The 19,592-nt window shown below is 40.9% G+C and overlaps 1 protein-coding gene across 3 annotated transcripts in view; it reads left to right on the forward strand.

Moving 5' to 3' along the window:
* Positions 1–19,592, forward strand: part of elmod1.S (ELMO/CED-12 domain containing 1 S homeolog) — a 68,446-nt gene that overhangs the window by 10,596 nt on the left and 38,258 nt on the right. For all 3 annotated transcript variants that reach the window (XM_041584565.1, XM_018250323.2, XM_041584566.1), the window contains exon 2: positions 7,897–7,983. In XM_041584565.1, coding sequence (XP_041440499.1) covers positions 7,967–7,983 — 17 coding nt within the window. In that variant the 5' untranslated portion in view covers positions 7,897–7,966. The remainder of the gene's footprint in view (positions 1–7,896; positions 7,984–19,592) is intronic.

A 19,592-nucleotide genomic window follows, 5' to 3' on the forward strand; every position in this document is an offset into this window, starting at 1 on the left:
ACACTGTACATTGTTATAAATGATGGCTCTGCAATACAGCAGCTAAATTTAACAGGTTTTGAAATCCCTTAAAGGATAAGCTTACGTAAAGAAGTATCTAGAAATGTCGTACATTATGTTTTGTGCTTCTGTACCAGCTCAAGGCAACCAGAGCCCTTTAGCAGTAAAGATCTGTGTCTCCAAATATGCCCTAGTAGCTCCCCATCTTCTTTTTTGTTGATTCACTGCACATGCTCTGTGCTGCAAAGACACACAATATATTAAATGTATATAATATAAATGTCACAATATAAGGCTGATTAGTAATTCATACAGATAATTACTACATGGCAGCACAGAAACCAGTGCAATTAGCATCAGCATTTAATAATCAGCCCTGTAGCATCAGCTTATATTACAGACCAACCTCATTTTCTGCTTGATGATTGGCGACCACCCCTAAATTTAGTTTTTCAACAATTGCTCAAAGAACACTGAGCGTGTGCAGTGCCATTGACACTCCTTACAAAATCCAAAATGGGAAACTATTGTGACAATGTTGAAGGCCTGGATCATTACTACTATAGAGATGCTGAACTTTAAGGCTGGTTTAATAAATTCAGTACATAAAAAATGTAATTTGCAGCCATATTAATTTTTAGGGGTTAGTTCTCCTTTAATGTTTTTGGTGTCCTCTTATAATGGATTATGGTTATACCAGACACCGTAGGAAGTAAGGATGTGGCCATTAGCACCCCACATTGTTAAATGTTGTTGCCATAGCAAATCCCAAAATTTCATAAGAAAGCTTGACTTGTCCTTTAAGGCAAGACTAAACCTAAAATAAATATTATACAGGTATGGGATCCATAATCCGGAAACCCATTATCCAGAAAGCTCAGAATTACAGAATGGCCATTTCCCATAGACTACATTATAATCAAATAATCCAATTTTTACCAATGAATTTCCTTTTTCTCTGTAATAATAAAACAGTAACATGTACTTGATCCAAACTAAGATATAATTAATTCTTATTGGAAGTAAAATCAGTGTACTGGGTTAATTTAATGTTTACATGATTTTCTAGCGGACTTAAGGTATGAAGATACAAATAACGGAAAGGTCCATTATCCGGAAAACGACAGGTCCCGAGCATTCTGAATAACAAGTCCCATACCTGTATATGGTAGAATGTACAATAATTTATAATTTTAACATATAAGGATATTAGAGGTCACTGAGGAATTTCATCACCATAAAAACGGTATTATGCAGGTGATGGCACTCATATCCTTAGATTTTACAACAGGGGAGTACATTATTTTTGATAATTATATTATTTTTTCTTTATATATATATATATATATATATATATATATATATATATATATATATATATATATATACGTATATATATATATATGTATATATATATATATATATATATATATATATATATATATATATATATATAGAAACATAAGAGAGAGAGAGAGAGAGAGAGAGAAAGCACACAAAGGAGAGTTGAGAAGAAGAACAGATAAAGGTAGAAAAAGTATATTGTAACTAGGGATGCACCGAATCTCCTATTTCAGAGTTGGCCAAATCCCTGAATCCTTTGCGAAAGATTCGGCCGAATACCGAACTGAATCCTAATTTGCTTATGCAAATTAGGGGTGGGAAGGAGAAACATGGTCACATGGTTTCCCTCCCTGTCCCTAATTTGCATATTCAAATTTGGATTTGGTTCGGCCAGGCAGAAGGAATCGGCTGAATCCTGCTGAAAAAGGCAGAATCCTGGCTGAATCCTGAACCGAATCCTGGATTCGGTGTATCCCTATTTGTAACCATGTATATATTGCATTTCTCTAGAAGTAAGTTTGACTGTAAGGAAGGGAATTATGGTCATGCACTGTAAACAGCAGAAGGACCCATTTGAGGTCCCGAGCCACAGGTTTCAGTAGTGTGAAGAGCATCCTTCCACGTGTTTAAAAACTGTCTAGCTTTGAAAGTATCTGCATTGGGACTAGGTTGATCTGTTCAGACAGATGAGTCCTGCTTTTCTCTCGCTATCCGTCACTCTTGCATTGCAGTAGGAACATGTCCTTGTGTTCATCTTTCTTTGTCACATCAATTACATCCAGCGCGGAGCACATTCAGCTGTGTGTTATTGGTGTGTAATGAATATAAATAATGTCATGTTCATGGAGCCAAATGAACTGAAAAAAACTGTCTCAGACCATCATATTCTTGCCCTTGTCCAGGAGTGTAAATGTGATGGCTGGTAACTAGTGTTGGTATTGCAGAACTTCAGTTGAGGGTACATTTATTTACCAGCAAGTCTGGGTCAGATATTCCAGAACATTCTGCTTTGCTATCTTCTCCCAGACCATTATTTTCTTGATTGCTTCTCGCTCCCTTGTGACATCATGGCCTGGTGAATGGTGGGCAACAGGTACAGGTTATGGTTGGGAGTCTGTTGTGGAACAGAAGAAGATTTGCAATAAACAAGGGTATGGATGGAGCACATCAAACGCAGTCTCTGCCGCAAAACATTCTTTATTGCGTCAATATGATGCAATAAAGAATGTTTTGCGGCAGAGACTGCGTTTGATGTGCTCCATCCATACCCTTGTTTATTGAATTTGCCTTTGGGCTTCCTGGTGTGGCCTGACTGGAGAGTGAGCACGACTGCACAGGTGAAGGTGTTTGAACAAACCCGCTGAAAGAAGATTTGCAGGTTTGGTTTGTTACAGGTTCATTTAGGGTTGATTCTGCCCTCATTTCCACTCTGAGACATTCTACCCAATGCCATTTACCTTTTTGCACTCCTGCAGGGGTGAGGGAGGGCAAAATCTCTAGTACAGAATTAGAAGAGCCGACATTCCACTTATCTCTTCAAGTTACCAAGGGCAGAAAAAGCTGCGTGTAGCTGCCACCTTATGGCAGGAGTGATCTTTGGTCCGTTGAATGAGGCCCATAGATCACCTGTCACCTTTCAATATCTGTAAGTAAACTTGTATTTCCTGCCTCTGATCCACCCTAATTCTGCCTCCCTGCGTCATAAACACCCCCCCCCCTTTCGATGTCATCAGCAGGTAAGGATCCGGCAAAAGTTGGCAACCAGTGGTGTAACGATAGAGGAGACCCCGTAGTCATAAAGCTTTAAAATTCCCCCTTGTTTAAATATTATCATGCAGTCGCAGAACCAGGCTCTATTTTTTAATATTTGAGTTACCAGGGGTATTTGGCGTAGCCCAAAGCAGTTTGCACTGTGCTGGGCCCCTCCAAAATGTTTTTTGTGAGGGGGCACTGCATTCGCTTGGTATACCAACCATATCTCTCCCAGCCTAGACTACTACCATAAAGAGTTCCTTGCCCATCAGGAGGCCATCACATTGAGTCTTCTAACCTTCATCCATGATTTTTCTTTCTTGTGAACTCTTCATGAATGTTTAGATTTGGCCTCACATATCTATGAGAGCTTCCTTGTATTTTCTTCATAGGATCTAATCATCTAGTTGGGTACTGTTAGGCTGCATGTTTTATCAGCTGCAACATTGGCTCCTATATGTTTGTGCCAGTTCATACTATGGAACCACTGCAACACTGTTAATAAGCCTTTTAACCATGGAGCCAACACTTGCTACATGTTGTGTTGCCTGTTCCAAGATCCAAGGTCCAAAAGTCCATACCAATATTACTGAATTTATGTGGGAAGTCCGTATGGTTTCTATAAATTCTTCTATTCTAGTGACAGAACCTGTGGGACTCCTTTGGTAGGTCTAAGATGTTGATGTGGTTGTATATTTGTTTATAAAACACAAAAGCCATGAATATCTTGTAAATAATATCCTTATAAACGGTGACTAGTGATGTCATCAGTTATAAATGGTGAATAGTGATGTCATTTTTGTCACATGACTAACTGAAACGTGTGTATTATAATAAATATAGTACACCTTGTTGGAAAATATGAGGATATTAGAAGTAACCTCGGAGTTCCATGACCTGTACAAAATCACTCGGCCTTTGGCCTCGTGCTTTTATATGGTCATGGAACTCCTCGTGACTTATAATATCCTTATATTTTACAAAAGGGGGTAGTTTATTCACTATATAATCTGTATGTGCAGTGTATGCACCCTTTCAAGTGACTAAAGAAAATAGGATTGCATTCTAAGGAACCAATACCATCTCACCCTTCGATTGCATCTAATAAGTGGACCAGCTCACAATATACAGTTAATCCTTAAAGGGGAAGGAAACCTAGTCGGCGCAAACCCCCCACCCCCCTCCTGTTTGTTGCCCACCCTCCCTCCTCCCCCCTGGCCTACCCGTCCCGCTGGGCAAATGCCCCTAACTTGTTACTTACCCTTCTGCGCAGGTCCAGTCCAGGGAGTTCACAGACGACATCTTCTTCCACGCGATCTTCTTCCTGCTATAAACGGCGCATGCGCAGTAGGATCATTTCGCCGGTACGATCTACTGCGCATGCGCAGTAGATCCATGCCGGCGAACTGATCCTACTGCGCATGCGACAAAACGCCGTTCACAGCAGGAAGAAGATCGCGTGGAAGAAGATGTCGTCTGTGAACTCCCTGGACTGGACCTGCGCAGAAGGGTAAGTAACAAGTTAGGGGCATTTGCCCAGCGGGACGGTTAGGCCAGGGGGGAGGAGGGAGGGTGGGCAACACACGGGAGGGGGGGTGGGGGGTTTGCGCCGACTAGGTTTCCTTCCCCTTTAAATTAGGTGAAGTGAGGTCTATTTCAAATGTACTTGTGTTCAACCATTAAAACCAAACCCATATAACATATCACTTAAAAAATAACCACCCACTTCAATGACAAGGCTTCTGTGGGTAAAGGACCATGTATCATAAGATTTGTGGATGGCGGTGTATTTAATTTATTTAACCATTAGGTTAGCAGTACTGCCATCATTAATTCCTCCAAATCCACCCAATTCAGTCACCCAGACTTAAAATCGTTAGGACTGACGAGGGCTACTCCACACCCTGACTGGAAGTAGTGCAGCTCAGAAATCTGGACAATTAGGCAGCTAGTCATGCATTCAATATGGGGACTATATAAATGCATCAATATGTACTTTACTTGGAATAGCTCCCAGTAACCATTCAATTTAATATTTTCCTTTCTTTATTAGAGAATAACAAGTGCGTGGGTTCTTCTAATCTTCAGGTCATTTTTATTCCGATAAATAATGCATGTGCCATTGTACAGAAATCACAGTCATTTTAAAGCAATTCACCATAGCTGAGTAAGTAAGTGCCTGGGTCCGTGGAGAATTTGCATGGAAAATGATCTAGCTAATCTAAATCTGTCCATTTAATGTCACAGAAATGCTTTTATTGCATGACAATCCCTCGGGATGGAATTTGGGTCACCTTAGGTAATTGCACAGAGAACACTTTTCATCCAGAGATTCCGATTGTTCGATTTTATGAAGCAATACAAATATATTTTTTTATAGCTTTTTTATTTTACCTAATTTGTCTGACTGGCCACCAAGGGAACCTTAAAGAAACAGTGTTAAAAAAAACTGGGTAAATAGATAGGCTGTGCAAAATAAAAATGTTTCTAATATAGTTAGTTAGGCACAAATGTAATGTATAAAGGCTGGAGTGACTGGATATCTAACAGAACAGAACAGAACACTACTTCCGGCTTTGCAGCTCTCTAACTCTGAGTTAAGGTTGCCATACACGGAGAGATCCGCTCGTTTGTCAATGTCGCCAAATGAGCGGATCTCTCTCCGATATGCCCACCTTGAGGTGGGCAATATCGGGCTGATCCGATCGTGGGCCCTAGGGCCCAACTATTGGATCCTAACGAACGGGAATGGGCGGTCGGATTGCGGGACCGCATCAACAGATGCGGCCGCGATCCGACAGGATTTTTAGTCCCATCCGATCGAGATCTGCCCGACTTTTGGCCAGATCTCGATCGGGGAAGCCCGTCGGGGGGCCCCATATACGGGCCAATAAGCTGCCGACTTGGTCTGCTTTTATCGGCCCGTGTATGGCCACCTGTAGTCAGCGGCTTGAAGGGGGGCCACATGGGACATAACTTTAATGTCGGTTTGTAATTGATCCTCAGCATTCAGCTCAGATTCAGAAGCAACAGTTATGACCCATGTGCCCCCCATTCAAGTCACTGATTGGTTACTGCCTGGTAACCAATCAGTGTAAACAAGAAAGCTGCAAAGCAGGAAGTAGTGTTCTGTTCTGTTATGTTACACATCCAGTCACTCCAGCCTTTATACATTATATTTTTGCCGAACTAACTATAAAATAAACAATTTTCATTTTGTGCAGCCTATCTATTTACCCACTTTTTATTTTTATACTGAACAATTAATTTAATGGTGTCTGTGTATGTAAGCTACATACATATCTAATGGGCTGATAATCCCTATCATAAATCAAATGTAATGATTTTTCTAGTTAAAAGGGAGCAGGCCTGTTTTTATCATGATATAAATAAATAAACCATCTCTGATATTTTCCACCTTCACTTGGTAGTATCCATCACTTCACTATTCAGGTATATTGTGGGACTCTACAGCACTAGCTGGTTTTCTCAGTTACCCTTCTTCAGTCATCTGAACTTGTCTAGAAGAACACTTACCTATCAGAAGAGACATTGGTTTACATAATAGCTATCAAGCTAACAGGAGTAATTCTTGATCCTTTCACACTGTTCAAATACAATATGGTCGTTTGTAGGCAGTGAGATGTGTACCATTTTGGAGGCTTTGGCGCACACCATGTAAAACTGTACTGCAAGAGTTTTCTTCAGAATCGGATCCTTCTTCCCAATCTTACCTTATTCCCATTGCCAGCTCAATGCACGTTGATACTCAAATGGAACCACTTTATAGGGAACAGTCACCATTTCATGGCATGTGGATGTCTTGTTCGTGTTAATATGGGAAATTGGGATGTCTGTAGGGATACTACTAACCACCTAGATTGGTTGTACCACAAGATACAGATTATATGGAATGACACTGACAGAAAGGACCCCAAAATGGCAACCTGTTTTATGTCAAAATCCTTTGGGAAGGTAAATTGGTCACAAAATGACCCACAGCTGGGATGTCTGTGTTCCTGGATCCCCAGAAACGACTTTGCAGATTTGTTATTGGGTTGTCATGTTAGAAAATAACTTAAAAAGGAAATAAAATGACCACAGTGAAGTACAGTTGGTAAGAAATGAATTGACTGACCTTTTAGTGGTCCCAACAGCAAGTGGAAACCTTTCATGCTCTACATGTAACCAAAGATCTAACGTTTTCTAATGTGAGCTGACTGATTTAATTGAAACTGACTGATGATTCAGTTATTTCCATTAGTGAACAGAACACAAAGGAACCAATCAATGTGGAGGGCTCCTAAGTCCTCAGCCAACAGTAAATGACCATAAAACACATCATTCCTCACACATGTGATTTATTCTTATTCCCTGAAGTGTTTCTAAAACTAATCTACTTATCCCATTCCCCATACTGAAGTCTGAACTAAAAGGGATAATGATCAGCTGTTTTCACCCTCTTTTCCAAAATATTTCTATGGGTGCTGGGTTCATGTGACCTATTTTATACTTTAAAATAGAACACATTTCTTATTTTTTTTGGTGGACTTTAGGGTTTTCAGAAGACATCAAAATTAAAGGAATGTAAAATGGTGGTCAGTTTCAGAACAAAAATTAAAGACAAAAAGTTACCTAAATTCCAATATTTTTGCAGAACTTCAATAACGATGATAACATTTTAGATACAAAGGAAACGAAAGAGCCTCACCAGCATGTTACATAGATATGTATTATAAATGGTGAGATATGAAGAAGCTAATTTTGGGCAGGATTTAAACCTTTCTTTTCTCGTTTTAGGTTCTGTTGGGACAAATCTAACTGCTAAAGTCACTAAGTATTCTCTGCTTGGATTGTTGAGGAACCAAAAATGAAGCATTTCATGCGGTGAGTACTCTATGGAGTGTTAATAGCAAACAGAGATACCGGCTAAACTCACTTCTTTAGTAAAGAGAATAATCCAGGCCGGGTTGCCATTGAAGGGTTTGTTGTTTGCTATAGAATAAGGCCTACATGGCAAAGAGCTGGGTTATTATCTGATAAAAGTGATGATGAGGACTAAAGTAACTGAAAGGAATAAACCAGGGCAACTTGGGACCCCCAAATGTTGTAGAACTTCACCTCCAGCTCCTAGCATATACAAGTTGACATACAACTAAATCTGAAGGGGTACAGGTCTCACATGTGTGATGTTATATAATGTTAAACTCTGCATAAAGTCTTGGGGTTGTTGGGAGCCGCGTTCCTATTGAGACTTTCAGGGGTCTGGAAGCTGGAGGGAGTCACCATCTTGAAAAGTGTCTGTGACACTCACATGCTCAGTGGGCTCTGAGCAGCTGTTGAGAAGCTAAACTTAGGGCTCGTCACTAATTATCCAGCAGAAAATGAGGTTGGTCTGCAATATAAGCTGATGCTACAGGGCTGATTATTAAATTCTGATGCTAATTGCACTGGTTTCTGTGCTGCCATGTAGTAATTATGTATTATTAATTACTAATCAGCCTTATATTTTGACATTTATATTCTATTGGGGGAATGGAATATGTTTTGTTAGCACAAAAAACCTTCATAAGCACCTTTGCGAATGTTCGCGACCATATTTGCTTAGTTTTTGACTAATTAAAGACCAAATTGCTTTTGCGAATGTTCTCAGTGTATATAATAAAATTTCACTTTTTCATCGCAAACCATTTTTCGCAACAAAATATTTAATGAAACTCCAGAGGAGGTGTTAAAGGTTTGCAATGCGCAATTAAGATTCGCAATGCAATGTATGCTTAGCAAAGAATATTAAATTTCGACAGGCAAATTTTTATTCGCAGAGTTTTGCTGTTTGCAAATTTTATTACATTATATTTTGAGTCGGCCCCTAAGCTCAGTAAGTGACAGCAGCACAGAGCATGTGCAGTGAATCAGCAGAAAAGAAGATGGAAAGCTACTGGGGCATCTTTGGAGATACAGATCATTACTACCAAAGGGCTGTGGTTGCCTTGGGCTGGTACAGAAGCACAAAACATAATGTACAACATTTCTAGATACTTTTTTAGTTAGCTTTAGTTCCCCTTTAAGCATATTTTGAGTCTTTCACCATTATAGTAATGTACTCAAGCATACTATTAGCCCATTTTATTTTGCATATTTAGCTCCTTATTCTTGAAAGCCATTTACATTAAACATGCGATTAACCCGTTACTCTTTGCATATTAACCCTTTATTCTGAAAATACTAGTAGCCTGTTACACTAAACATGCTATCAGCCATTTATTTTTAGCATTATATTAACCTATTATTCCAAGCACACTATTAGTCCTTTACTGTAAGCATTCTCTTAGTTCATTACTTGAGCATGCTACTACCCCTTTTTGTATGTAATCAGGGCCACTCCGGCCATGAGGCAAAGTGAGAATCTTACCTCAGATGGCACGGAGCGGCCAGTTACCAGGGGCAGCATCAGGGAGCCTGTATGCAATTAGTCCTTTACTCAAGCATATTTTTAATGCTCTGCTTAGGGTTGCCACCTGTCCAGTTTTGACCCGGACAACCCGTTTTTTTGAAGGGCTGCCCTGGTCCCCAGATTAGGAAAACCGAGCAGGATCTCCTATGATTGACTCTGCGATTGGCCACTTCATGGTCCCGCCCCTGATGTCCCGACCCGCCCTTGCAGAGTCACCATACCGTCCCCATTGCACCACATCCCCACCATCTGAAAAAAGTGTTTTCACTCTATGGCTACTTTTTGTTCGCAGTGCACTTTCAAGAAATATGTACAATTTTGCAGGTAGGAGCAGCATATGCTAAATAAAAAAAAATATATATATTCACATCAGGCCCGGGCCAAAGGGGTAGGCAGAGTAGGCACGTCCCTAGGGCACAAAGCTGGGGGGGGGCGCCAGGCATGTACCTCCTCTGTCTCCTACCCACAGTCCGGTCCCCTACCTGCCCGACTCGATGTGCTTTCTGCATGTTTTTGCGCTCCTGCGCATGCGCGCAAACGCGTCATAATTTCATGTGTACGTCAATAAGTGGGGGGTGTATAAATATATCTCAACCAACAGCAGCTCATCCTAAAGAATTATGTGTCTCAAGTGCCCATATCGTGCACATATGCGCATATAGTGAGCTGATGTGGTGATCTCTGTGGTGCTTTGTGCTCAAACTTGTTACTAAATACAATCCGTGCATGTGGTAAATAAAAGATAATCGCAACTTACCCAGGGGAACGCATTCAACAGATGGATGGAATGCTCGATGTATCGCCCTTTTAGCAGGAGGCGTAGGCCAAAGAAATGCCAGTAACCCCTTTCATAAACTCGCAACTTTGGCCAGATATGCACAAGTTCTCTGCCAGTATACACTGACCTTCATGTCAGTCCCGGTTCAAGGCCACGCCCTCTGATTCGTGCGGATCAGGTATTGCTCACGTCGTCCGTGAGCACATTAGCGTCAGCATATCGTCTATTTGCTCTGTACAACTGCTAATCATGCGCCCCAATAGTCTTTTGCACTGTGCTGGAGACAGAGTGTAGTATACAGTACCACCCACCCTGCTCGCACCCAGTTGCGCATCTGCGTGTTTCCACACAACATCTGATAGAAGAATGGGCGTGTAGCAGTGTAGTAAGATATTGAGTTAACTCGCTACTTATACCACGCACTGACCTGAACTCGGACCAAGGAGGGAGCAACACCACTAACAATAGCCATTAACCCTTGCTTTCTTTGGGGTGTCCAGCGTCTGGATACGTCTTCCCTGCCCCGGGCCTTCAAGTTCTGCTGCTCATCCAGTCCCTCCGGGTCATCGGAGCATGTCACTAATGTACATCAGTTCATGTTCCCTGTTTGCGATCTGATTCTGTAAAAACAAAACAACCATGTGTTAACAGCCCACTGGTAACTATGTATCATTCTAGCCTTCCTGGATGTGGAAATATTACCACTTGGACACTATGCTGCAAAGTAACCAAATTGTCTCTATATACTTATAATGGCCATTGTGAAATGGTGACCCCTATGTCAGTAGGTAGGCAGCCGTCTTAGGCAGATGATTTTGAATTATCTCCATTATGAATAGAGTCTCTGAAGGTTGCCCTGGGACCCCCTATATCTTACATGGGTAAAGTCTCATTTAACCCCTTTGGGGCTAATGTGTCCAAAGTAAAAATTTAACCGCTTTGGGGCTAATGTGTCCAAAGTAAAAATCCACATGCTCTCTTCAATAATAGAAGGTCCCTATTGCCTCCTCTTCTGGGGGCTGGCACATGATCTATTATCATATGCCTGAATTGAGGGAGCGTGTGCTTCATTTTAAGCCAATGCCTGGAAACAGGTTGTTCCGCCTTCCCTGTTGCCAACACACTTCTAATCGCGCTGCAATGGTTATTCATTCGCTCCCGGTATGTGGTAGAGGCTTTTCCTATGTACTGCAGTCCGCACGGGTCCAACGCCATATATACAACGTGGTCAGAAGTGCAAGTGACTCTATGTTGGATCTTGTATTTAACAGCCGTCCTTGGATGTGTAAACTGGGTGCCTTGTGACATTCCTCCACAAGTGAGGCAATTGGCACATTTGTAGCATCCATGTTTTAATGGTCGGTCTAACCAGGTGGTGCCTTTTTTAGAGTCCTTAGTCAGGTTTTTGACCACTAGCATATCACTCAGATTGTGTCCTCTTCTATAGGCTACCAGAGGTTCCTTTTTACTGTAAAAGGGTAAGTTGACATCAGTATTGACTATTTCCCATCAGTCCTTTAGAGCCCTCTTAACCTGTAAACTGGCATCAGTCCATTCTGTTACAAAATGGAGTCCAATCCCTCCTTGGATGGTGTCACCTGTTTTTGCAATAGGTCATCCAGGCAAACTCAATGAGTTCCCCCGCTGTTCCCTTCCACAGTAACAACAGGTCATCAATGTAGCGTTTGTAAAATATGTTTTTTCTCCAACCAAGGGGAGTAAGTGTTGTGTCTCATATTCTTGAATAAAAAGGGAGCTACATTGGAACCCATTGCTGTCCCAGAAACTTGTAGAAAGAAGGCATCATTGTAGGAAAAATAGTTGTGTGTGAGAACCAGGTCAAGTAAGGCTATCAGGAATTTGGTGGGTGGTAGTCCCTGGTGGGATCTTCTCAAGGCATCTCTACACACTGCAATCCCACTGTTATGTGGAATGACAGTGTATAGGCTCGAAATGTCCATTGTCACTAGTAAGCATCCATCTGGGATGTTCACCCCTTTCAATAAAGATAGTAAATGTGTGGTGTCTTTTACGTAGGAGCATGTCTCTTGTACCAGAGGTTGCAGAAAGGAATCTAAATATTGGGCAACCGGTTGGAATAAAGAACCTATTGCTGAGATGATAGGTCGACCTGGGGGTGCAGACAAGGACTCAGTGGTTAGAAAATTGCTTGTATTTACATCAATCCAACCCGCTGCTAGGGCCGTCTTTATCAAAGAATTTAATTTGTTTTTGTATGTTATAGTGGGATCCCCTTTTAAGGTAGTATAGGTTTTAGTATCAGACAATTGTTCACTGAGTTCCTTTACGTAGTACGTTTTGTCCAATAGGACAATAGCACCCCCTTTATCCGCTTGTCTTATAATAAGTGTATTGTCTGCTTTCAATGTGTGAAGGGCTTCCCTCTCACTTGTAGAGAGGTTTGAAAAGAACTTTTTCTTTTTGTGATGTATGTCCCTAGAGTCATTGGCCAATAAATGGGTAAAGATAGAAATAGAGGGGGCTGTATTCGAGGGGTTCAAAGGTGCTCTTACCCCTGAATGGTGTAGGTTGGGCAGATTCCTTGTCTTTTTATAATAGTTTTGTAACTTGAGCTGTCTTTTAAATCTATGGATGTCCTTGTGGACCTCAAATGGTGTGGAATAATTTGTTGGAACAAATTTTAACTCCCTGTTTGGTAGACTCGTCTCCCCCATAGACAGTGAGTGTTGGGATAAATTCACTACTATGTCTTGCTCCTCCCCCTTCTCGGTGGTTTGCCTGCGGTGTTTCTTGCCTCCCCTCCTGGTTTTCTTGCTCCTCCCCTCTCTATATTGGTGAGCATAGTGGGGGGGGGGGCTGGGTATCCCCTAAAAAAGACTGTGTCAAACTGGTCAGGGAACCTTGGTCAGAGTCAGTCGAGTCCCCTGAACTGTCAACTGTGGTGAGTGTTACTGGTTTGTATCTGCTGGAGGATCTTTTTCTATTATCATCTGACAGGCCCAGAAGCCACTTGTACACTCGTTTCTGTTTATAGTCGTCTTTGACCGTCACCAATTTCCTTTCTTTGAGATTGTATTTAGTAAGATTGGTTTCTATATTTTTGATCCAATCCACTGATTTGTCCTGAGATATTTGCAGCAAGTGGTGTGTCTCAAACGCTACAATCTCATTTTGAGTATGTTTTAAATCATTGCCCACAAACTCAATTACTTAGAGTAACAAATCAGATGAGCATTTGTTTAGGATTTTACACCACTTGCTGCATAACTCTGCGTTAGATCTTCCCAATGTATGAACATTTCTGACCCTGAAGCCCCTAGGAATAATTTTCTGTCTATGATAGATAGATAAGTGCCAAGCAACAGCAGATCAATCTCCCTTTTTTTTTAAATTCAATAGGTTATGGTATATAACGGGGGGTCCTACCAGATGCAAAAGTGCTGGGGAGTTCACCAAACAAAATCCTCTCGGCATCCTCAGGTTCGCCTGTAGTGTCCACTTCAATAGCTGTGGATATATTTTCCATCATCTGTCCAAAATACTTAGAAAAAACAAGTATATTAGTGTTGTGAAGATTGTTAAAGACCAGTACTCCACATCTTCTCAAAAGTCCGTCACTCTGAATCATTAAAAAGAAACTCAAACAAAAATGGTGGTGCTACCAGAAAAAACAGTATTCACCCAGTGATGCACTGGGTGAGACGGTTCCAATCATAATCATTCGTAGAACTGTTGCACTCATATAGAAATAAACAGCTGCACGGTGTTGGTTATAGATTTACTGTATGTAAACCAAACTGCCAAAAAACCGCACTCACAGGACTTATTAGGTGTAAAACAAAAATTAATTTATTTCAATGTTTCGGCTCCTATACTTGAGCCTTCTTCTATTCTATATATATATATCTATATATATATCATCAAGTGACAGCACTCCAAGGAATATTGCAACAAAAACAAAAAAAGAATAATTAAAATCAAGGTTTATTTAACCCAACTTTTCGGTTCTGTATTAGAACCTTCGTCAGGGAAAAGAACATAACAGTGTTCCAAAATCTTTGTACCTTATGGTCCCCAGAGGATCGAAGCGCGTCAATGTCCACAATTGCTGTGATGCAGTAAAGCACTATATTTGCTTTCATTTGACTCTTGCTGTGAGTGCTTTCATTCTGTTATGTTATATACTGTATATATATATATGTATATATATATATATATATACACACACACACACCGTTTACTCCTAAGCAAACTGACCTTCAGGGGTAAGTCAACCTTACAATTCCCTTAAACTATAATGTAGATAATGATAGCTGAGACATTTTGCAATTGCCTATGTCATTCATTTATAATGTTTAGTTTTTTTTAGGGATGCACCGAATCCACTTTTTTGGATTCGGCCGAACCCCCGAATCCTTCGTGAAAGATTCGGCCGAATACCGAACCGAATCCCAACCCTAATTTGCATATGCAAATTAGGGGTGGTAAGGGGAAAACATTTTTTACTTCCTTGTTTTCTGACAAAAAGTCATGCAATTTCCCTCCCGCCCCTAATTTGCATATGCAAATTCGGATTCGGTTCGGCTGGGCAGAAGGATTCGGCCGAATCCGAATCCTGCTGAAAAAGGCTGAATCCTGGCCGAATCCCGAACCGAATCGTGGATTCGGTGCATCCCTAGTTTTTTCATTGATAAACTAATAAAGAAGACGTTCAGTGTCTAGTACAGTGATGAGTGGGGTTAACTTACCCAAAAGAAAGAGGGGTCCAGGTGCTCAAGCCCCAGACCTTCAGCTTGGGGAGGCAAATTGAGGAGGCAAATAGATAATAGTAAAGGGCTGGCACATACCAGATCACACTCCATAAATTGATGTAGTAACAAAAGTTTTATTGGAGCAAAAACATCAAAGCAAAGCCTTACGCATTTCGTGCCTTTGGGGCACTTAATCATAGGCTAAAGAACCTTTATCACTCAAGTTTAGAATTTAGGCTGCTGGTTTTGCTAGACGCAATATCCTTAGCAACCTAGTAAAATTGGCCTCATACACATACTACTTTCACTGTATTGAGCCGCAAGTTACAAAAATAAAGAAATGAAGACCACCTGCAACATACTCGGCAGCTGGTTTCCTAATACAGATGCTAAATTGACCACTGTAGTTACTTATAGCTACCGTTCAGATTCTTACTTTTATTTGCTAACTGATTGGTTGCTATTTATAACTGCCTTAGTGCAATGTGCACTTATCTGTTTCTTTAAATACGATCATTCGGTATTGGTTTTGCTTGAATTCCCCCATGTTTGAACTTTACATTTTTGAAACTGAGCTTTGATCAATAGGCCTCCTGCCAATTTAGCGTTGGTGCCTAGTTAGAGTCAGGGCTATGCACAACCGACACAGTGTTTTCTCTTTGAGATGAATTATAAATCTCAGCACTTAGTGCCTCAGGCACACTCCTTTCATGGCTTTCCCAAACTAAGACAATTAGAAGGAAGTGAAAGCCTATGAATAAGGGGTTTCTTTTTGCTTAGAGTACAGAGATACAGCCGAGGGGCTTCAGCATTAAATGACAGGGAGAAGAGGGATGCATTGCATTATGCACAGAAATGGCTTTGGCCAAATGACTTGTACACGTTCATCCTCTGCCACTGACAATATTTCCATTGTAATGCTGATGCCCCTTCCTGAAATGAAATCTGTTATACAGTATATAACAGTTATAGCTGTTATATCTGTTAAATAATAGAAAGAAAAAAAAATCAGGCACATGTAATTTGCTAATAAGTTAAATATTCTTACACTCAGCAACGATCATGTGTGTGTTATATAGACCAGTGCTGCAGGTCTGTTATTTCACATATTATCATGTTTATAGGCAGGATTATTAAAAAAAGGCGATTCAAAGAGGTTTATGGAGATTGTGAGCATGCTTGGAGGTCATAAAAATCTCTTGGAGGGCTACATATGGGGGCAAATTCACTAACCTCTGAAAATTCGCCAGCGACGGCTTCGCTCATATCACAACACTTCACCAGGCCTATCCAGGACAACGCTAATTCACCAAAATCCGAAGTTGCGTCCAGGGCGTCAAACGCTGGCGAAGTAGCGCTAGCGTTACTGCGCCACGCGAAGCGAAGGTGTGCTAGTGTTCGCTAATTTGCATACGGCGGGAAGTTAAAATTAAATGGACGTATATGTTGCAGCAAATACATTACATTACACAAGCCCGGGAAACCTTAATAAAATAAAATAGAGGTGTATATTGCCCTAAACATGAGCCCAGTGTAGAGTTTATGTGCCTTATGTAAGGAAATGTAGGGGGGAAGCCGGGTACCCTAAAAAAATTTACGATCTTTTGCAGGCTATCACCCTGAAAAACTGAAAAGTCAACAGGGTTTTTTGGGACTTAGGACTTTTTGAGGAACTCTTATCTACTCTATTGCACTTCGCCTGGTCTGAGGTGGTGAAGGCAAGTCTGGCGCAAGAGGTAACGTTCATTAAAATCCGCATCTTAGTGAATTTGCGTAGTTACGTCCATTCGCCAGAGCAAAAATTCGCCTGCGTTAGAGTGCAAATTAGCGCTAGAGTCTGTCTCCTTCGATATCGAATTTTCTCCAGCGCCCGTCAGTAAATCGGCGAAGTCCTGAAATGACTTTGCCCTTTAGTAAATTTGCCCCATGGGCTTCTAGTTGGATCGCCCTGATGCAGACCAATAAGAGCCTCTGTTGAATGCAGAGTTGTAACAGTACAACCAATCATCTCCCAACCTGCTGTTCTGCCCAAGCCCTAATAGATACTCAATAACATAGAATCAGAGCATATGGAACCTAAGTCAACATGAACCAATGTTATTATGCTATCCAGGGCTTCTAGGAGGCAAGCGGTGTGTGCAGCCAACCTAGGAAATCCCAATTTAATGAACAAGAGGTCAACCAGTTTTGTCCTACGATATCGGTGCATGGCCAGATTATGTGAAAAAAGTTAGGCATGGCCTCTCCACTACTAAGGCAAAAGTCATTGATGGCCCATTAGGAGTTAAATAGAAATCGGGGAAATGTTTATATTGAAATTAACAGGTCGTTATCCTCAAGATAAGAAAACTATACTGGTTTTCTATTGCCTCTTCCCAATCATCCTGCGTAGGCAGTTCATCACGGCACGTCCTGGACCAAGTGAATAGTCTTTGGCCTCACTGTATTCATGGGGCAGATCTTGTGACGTGATAGCTAGGGAGTGTCAGCACATCCATGGAGTTATGGAGTCCTGTACTTACCGGCTACCTATGGCAGGAATCAAGAACTCGGCTGGACCCTGAATTGTTTTTTTTTTTGTTTATTGAGTTTTAACAACAAATTATATAATAGCTGCAGTCTGCAAAAGCCATTGCCCTGGGTGCAGCAGGTAACTGCACGTCCATTAAAGGGGCGGTTTACCTTTAAGTCAACTTTTAGTATGTTATAGAATGGCTAATTCCAAGCAACTTTTCATTATTTATTTTCTATAGTCTTTTAATTATTTGCCTTCTTCTTCTGACTCTTTCCAGCTTTCAAATGGGGGGGTCACTGACCCCATCTTAAAACAAATGCTCTGTAAGGCTACACATGTATTTTTATTGCTACTTTTTACTACTCATCTTTCTATTCAGGCCTCTGCTATTCATATTCCAATTCCAATTCTAAGCAACTTTTCAATTGGTTGTTATTGTTTAGTTTTTATAGTTTTTTAATTATTTGCCTTATTTTTCTGACTCTTTCCAGCTTAACAAATGGGGGTCACTGACCCCTTCTAAAAAACAAATGCTCTAAGATTACAACTCTGTTGTTATTGCTACTTTTTCTTGCTCAGCTTTCTATTCAGGCCTCTCCTGTTCATATTCCAGTCTCTTATTCAGATCTATGCATGGTTGCTAGATTAATTTGGACCCTAGCAACCAGACTGCTGAAATTGCAAAATGGAGAGCTGCTGAATAAAAAGCTAAATAACTCAAAAACCTCAAATGATAAAAAATTAAAAGCAATTGCAAATTGTCTCAGAATATCACTCTCATCATACTAAAAGCTACTGCAACCCCTTTAAGAAAGCTATTTATACAGGGAGTGTAACCATGATGCTAGACCATTTCTGATTGATTAGACATGGGAGAGCTTGCTGCTGAGATGGAGTCTGATTAAAGGAGAACTAAAGCCTAACTAAAGAAGTAGCTAGAAATGTTGTACATTATGTTTTGTGCTTCTATACCAGCCCAAGGCAACTACAGCCCTTTAGCAGTAAAGATCTGTGTCTCCAAAGATGCCCCAGTAGCTCCCCATCTTCTTTTCTGCTGATTCACTGCACATGCTCTGTGCTGCTGTCACTTACTGAGCTTAGGGACCCACTCACAATATACAGTACACATAGAATAGTCAGAAATGTCACAATATAAGGCTGATTAGTAATTAATACAGATAATTACTACATGGCAGCACAGAAACCAGTGCAATTAGCATCAGAATTTAATAGTCAGCCCTGTAGTTTATATTACAGACCAACCTCATTTTCTGCTGGATAATTAGTGACGAGCCCTAAGCTTAGCTTCTCAACAGCCAATCAGAGCCCACTGAGCATGTGAGTGTCACAGACACTTTCCAAGATGGTGACTCCCTGTGACAAGTTTAGAGTCCTGGAACATTGGGGTCCCTCAGGGCTTGGTATTGGGTCTGCTTTTATTTAACTTGTTCATTAATGACTTAGGGGATGGTATTTTAGCAAGTGAGGGAATACAGGGTTATGGGAGATAGCTCATAGTACAAGTTGATCCAGGGACTGATCTCATTGCAATTTTGGAGTCAGTTAGGAAATTTTCCCCCTCTGAGGCAAATTGGAGAGGCTTCAAATGGGTTTTTTGCCTTCCTCTGGATCAACTGGCAGTTAGGCGGGTTAAAAAAAGTTAAAAGGTTGAACTTCATGGACGTGTGTCTTTTTTTTTATCCTAACTTGCTATGTTACTATGTTTATTGCTGCTATTGAGATGAAATTGTAGGCTGGTGCAATAAATGTAGTATATAAAATATGGTATTTCTAGCCATATTCATTTTTAGGGGTTAGTGCTCCTTTAAGCCCAGAAGGAAGGGAATAGAAAGGAGGACATTTTTTATTTGGATTTGAGTTGCTGATTCAGGCCTAATTTCAGTATAGCCCCAAGAAGTAGTTCCTGGATTTAGGTTTATCTTTTAGTTCAGCCAGTGACTTGCGAGCAACATATTGCTCACCACCCTCTTGAATGTTGATCTCGGTGGCCTCAAA

This window comes from Xenopus laevis, chromosome 2S (genome assembly GCF_017654675.1).
Source record: "Xenopus laevis strain J_2021 chromosome 2S, Xenopus_laevis_v10.1, whole genome shotgun sequence".
In the NCBI taxonomy this organism is placed as follows: domain Eukaryota; kingdom Metazoa; phylum Chordata; class Amphibia; order Anura; family Pipidae; genus Xenopus; species Xenopus laevis.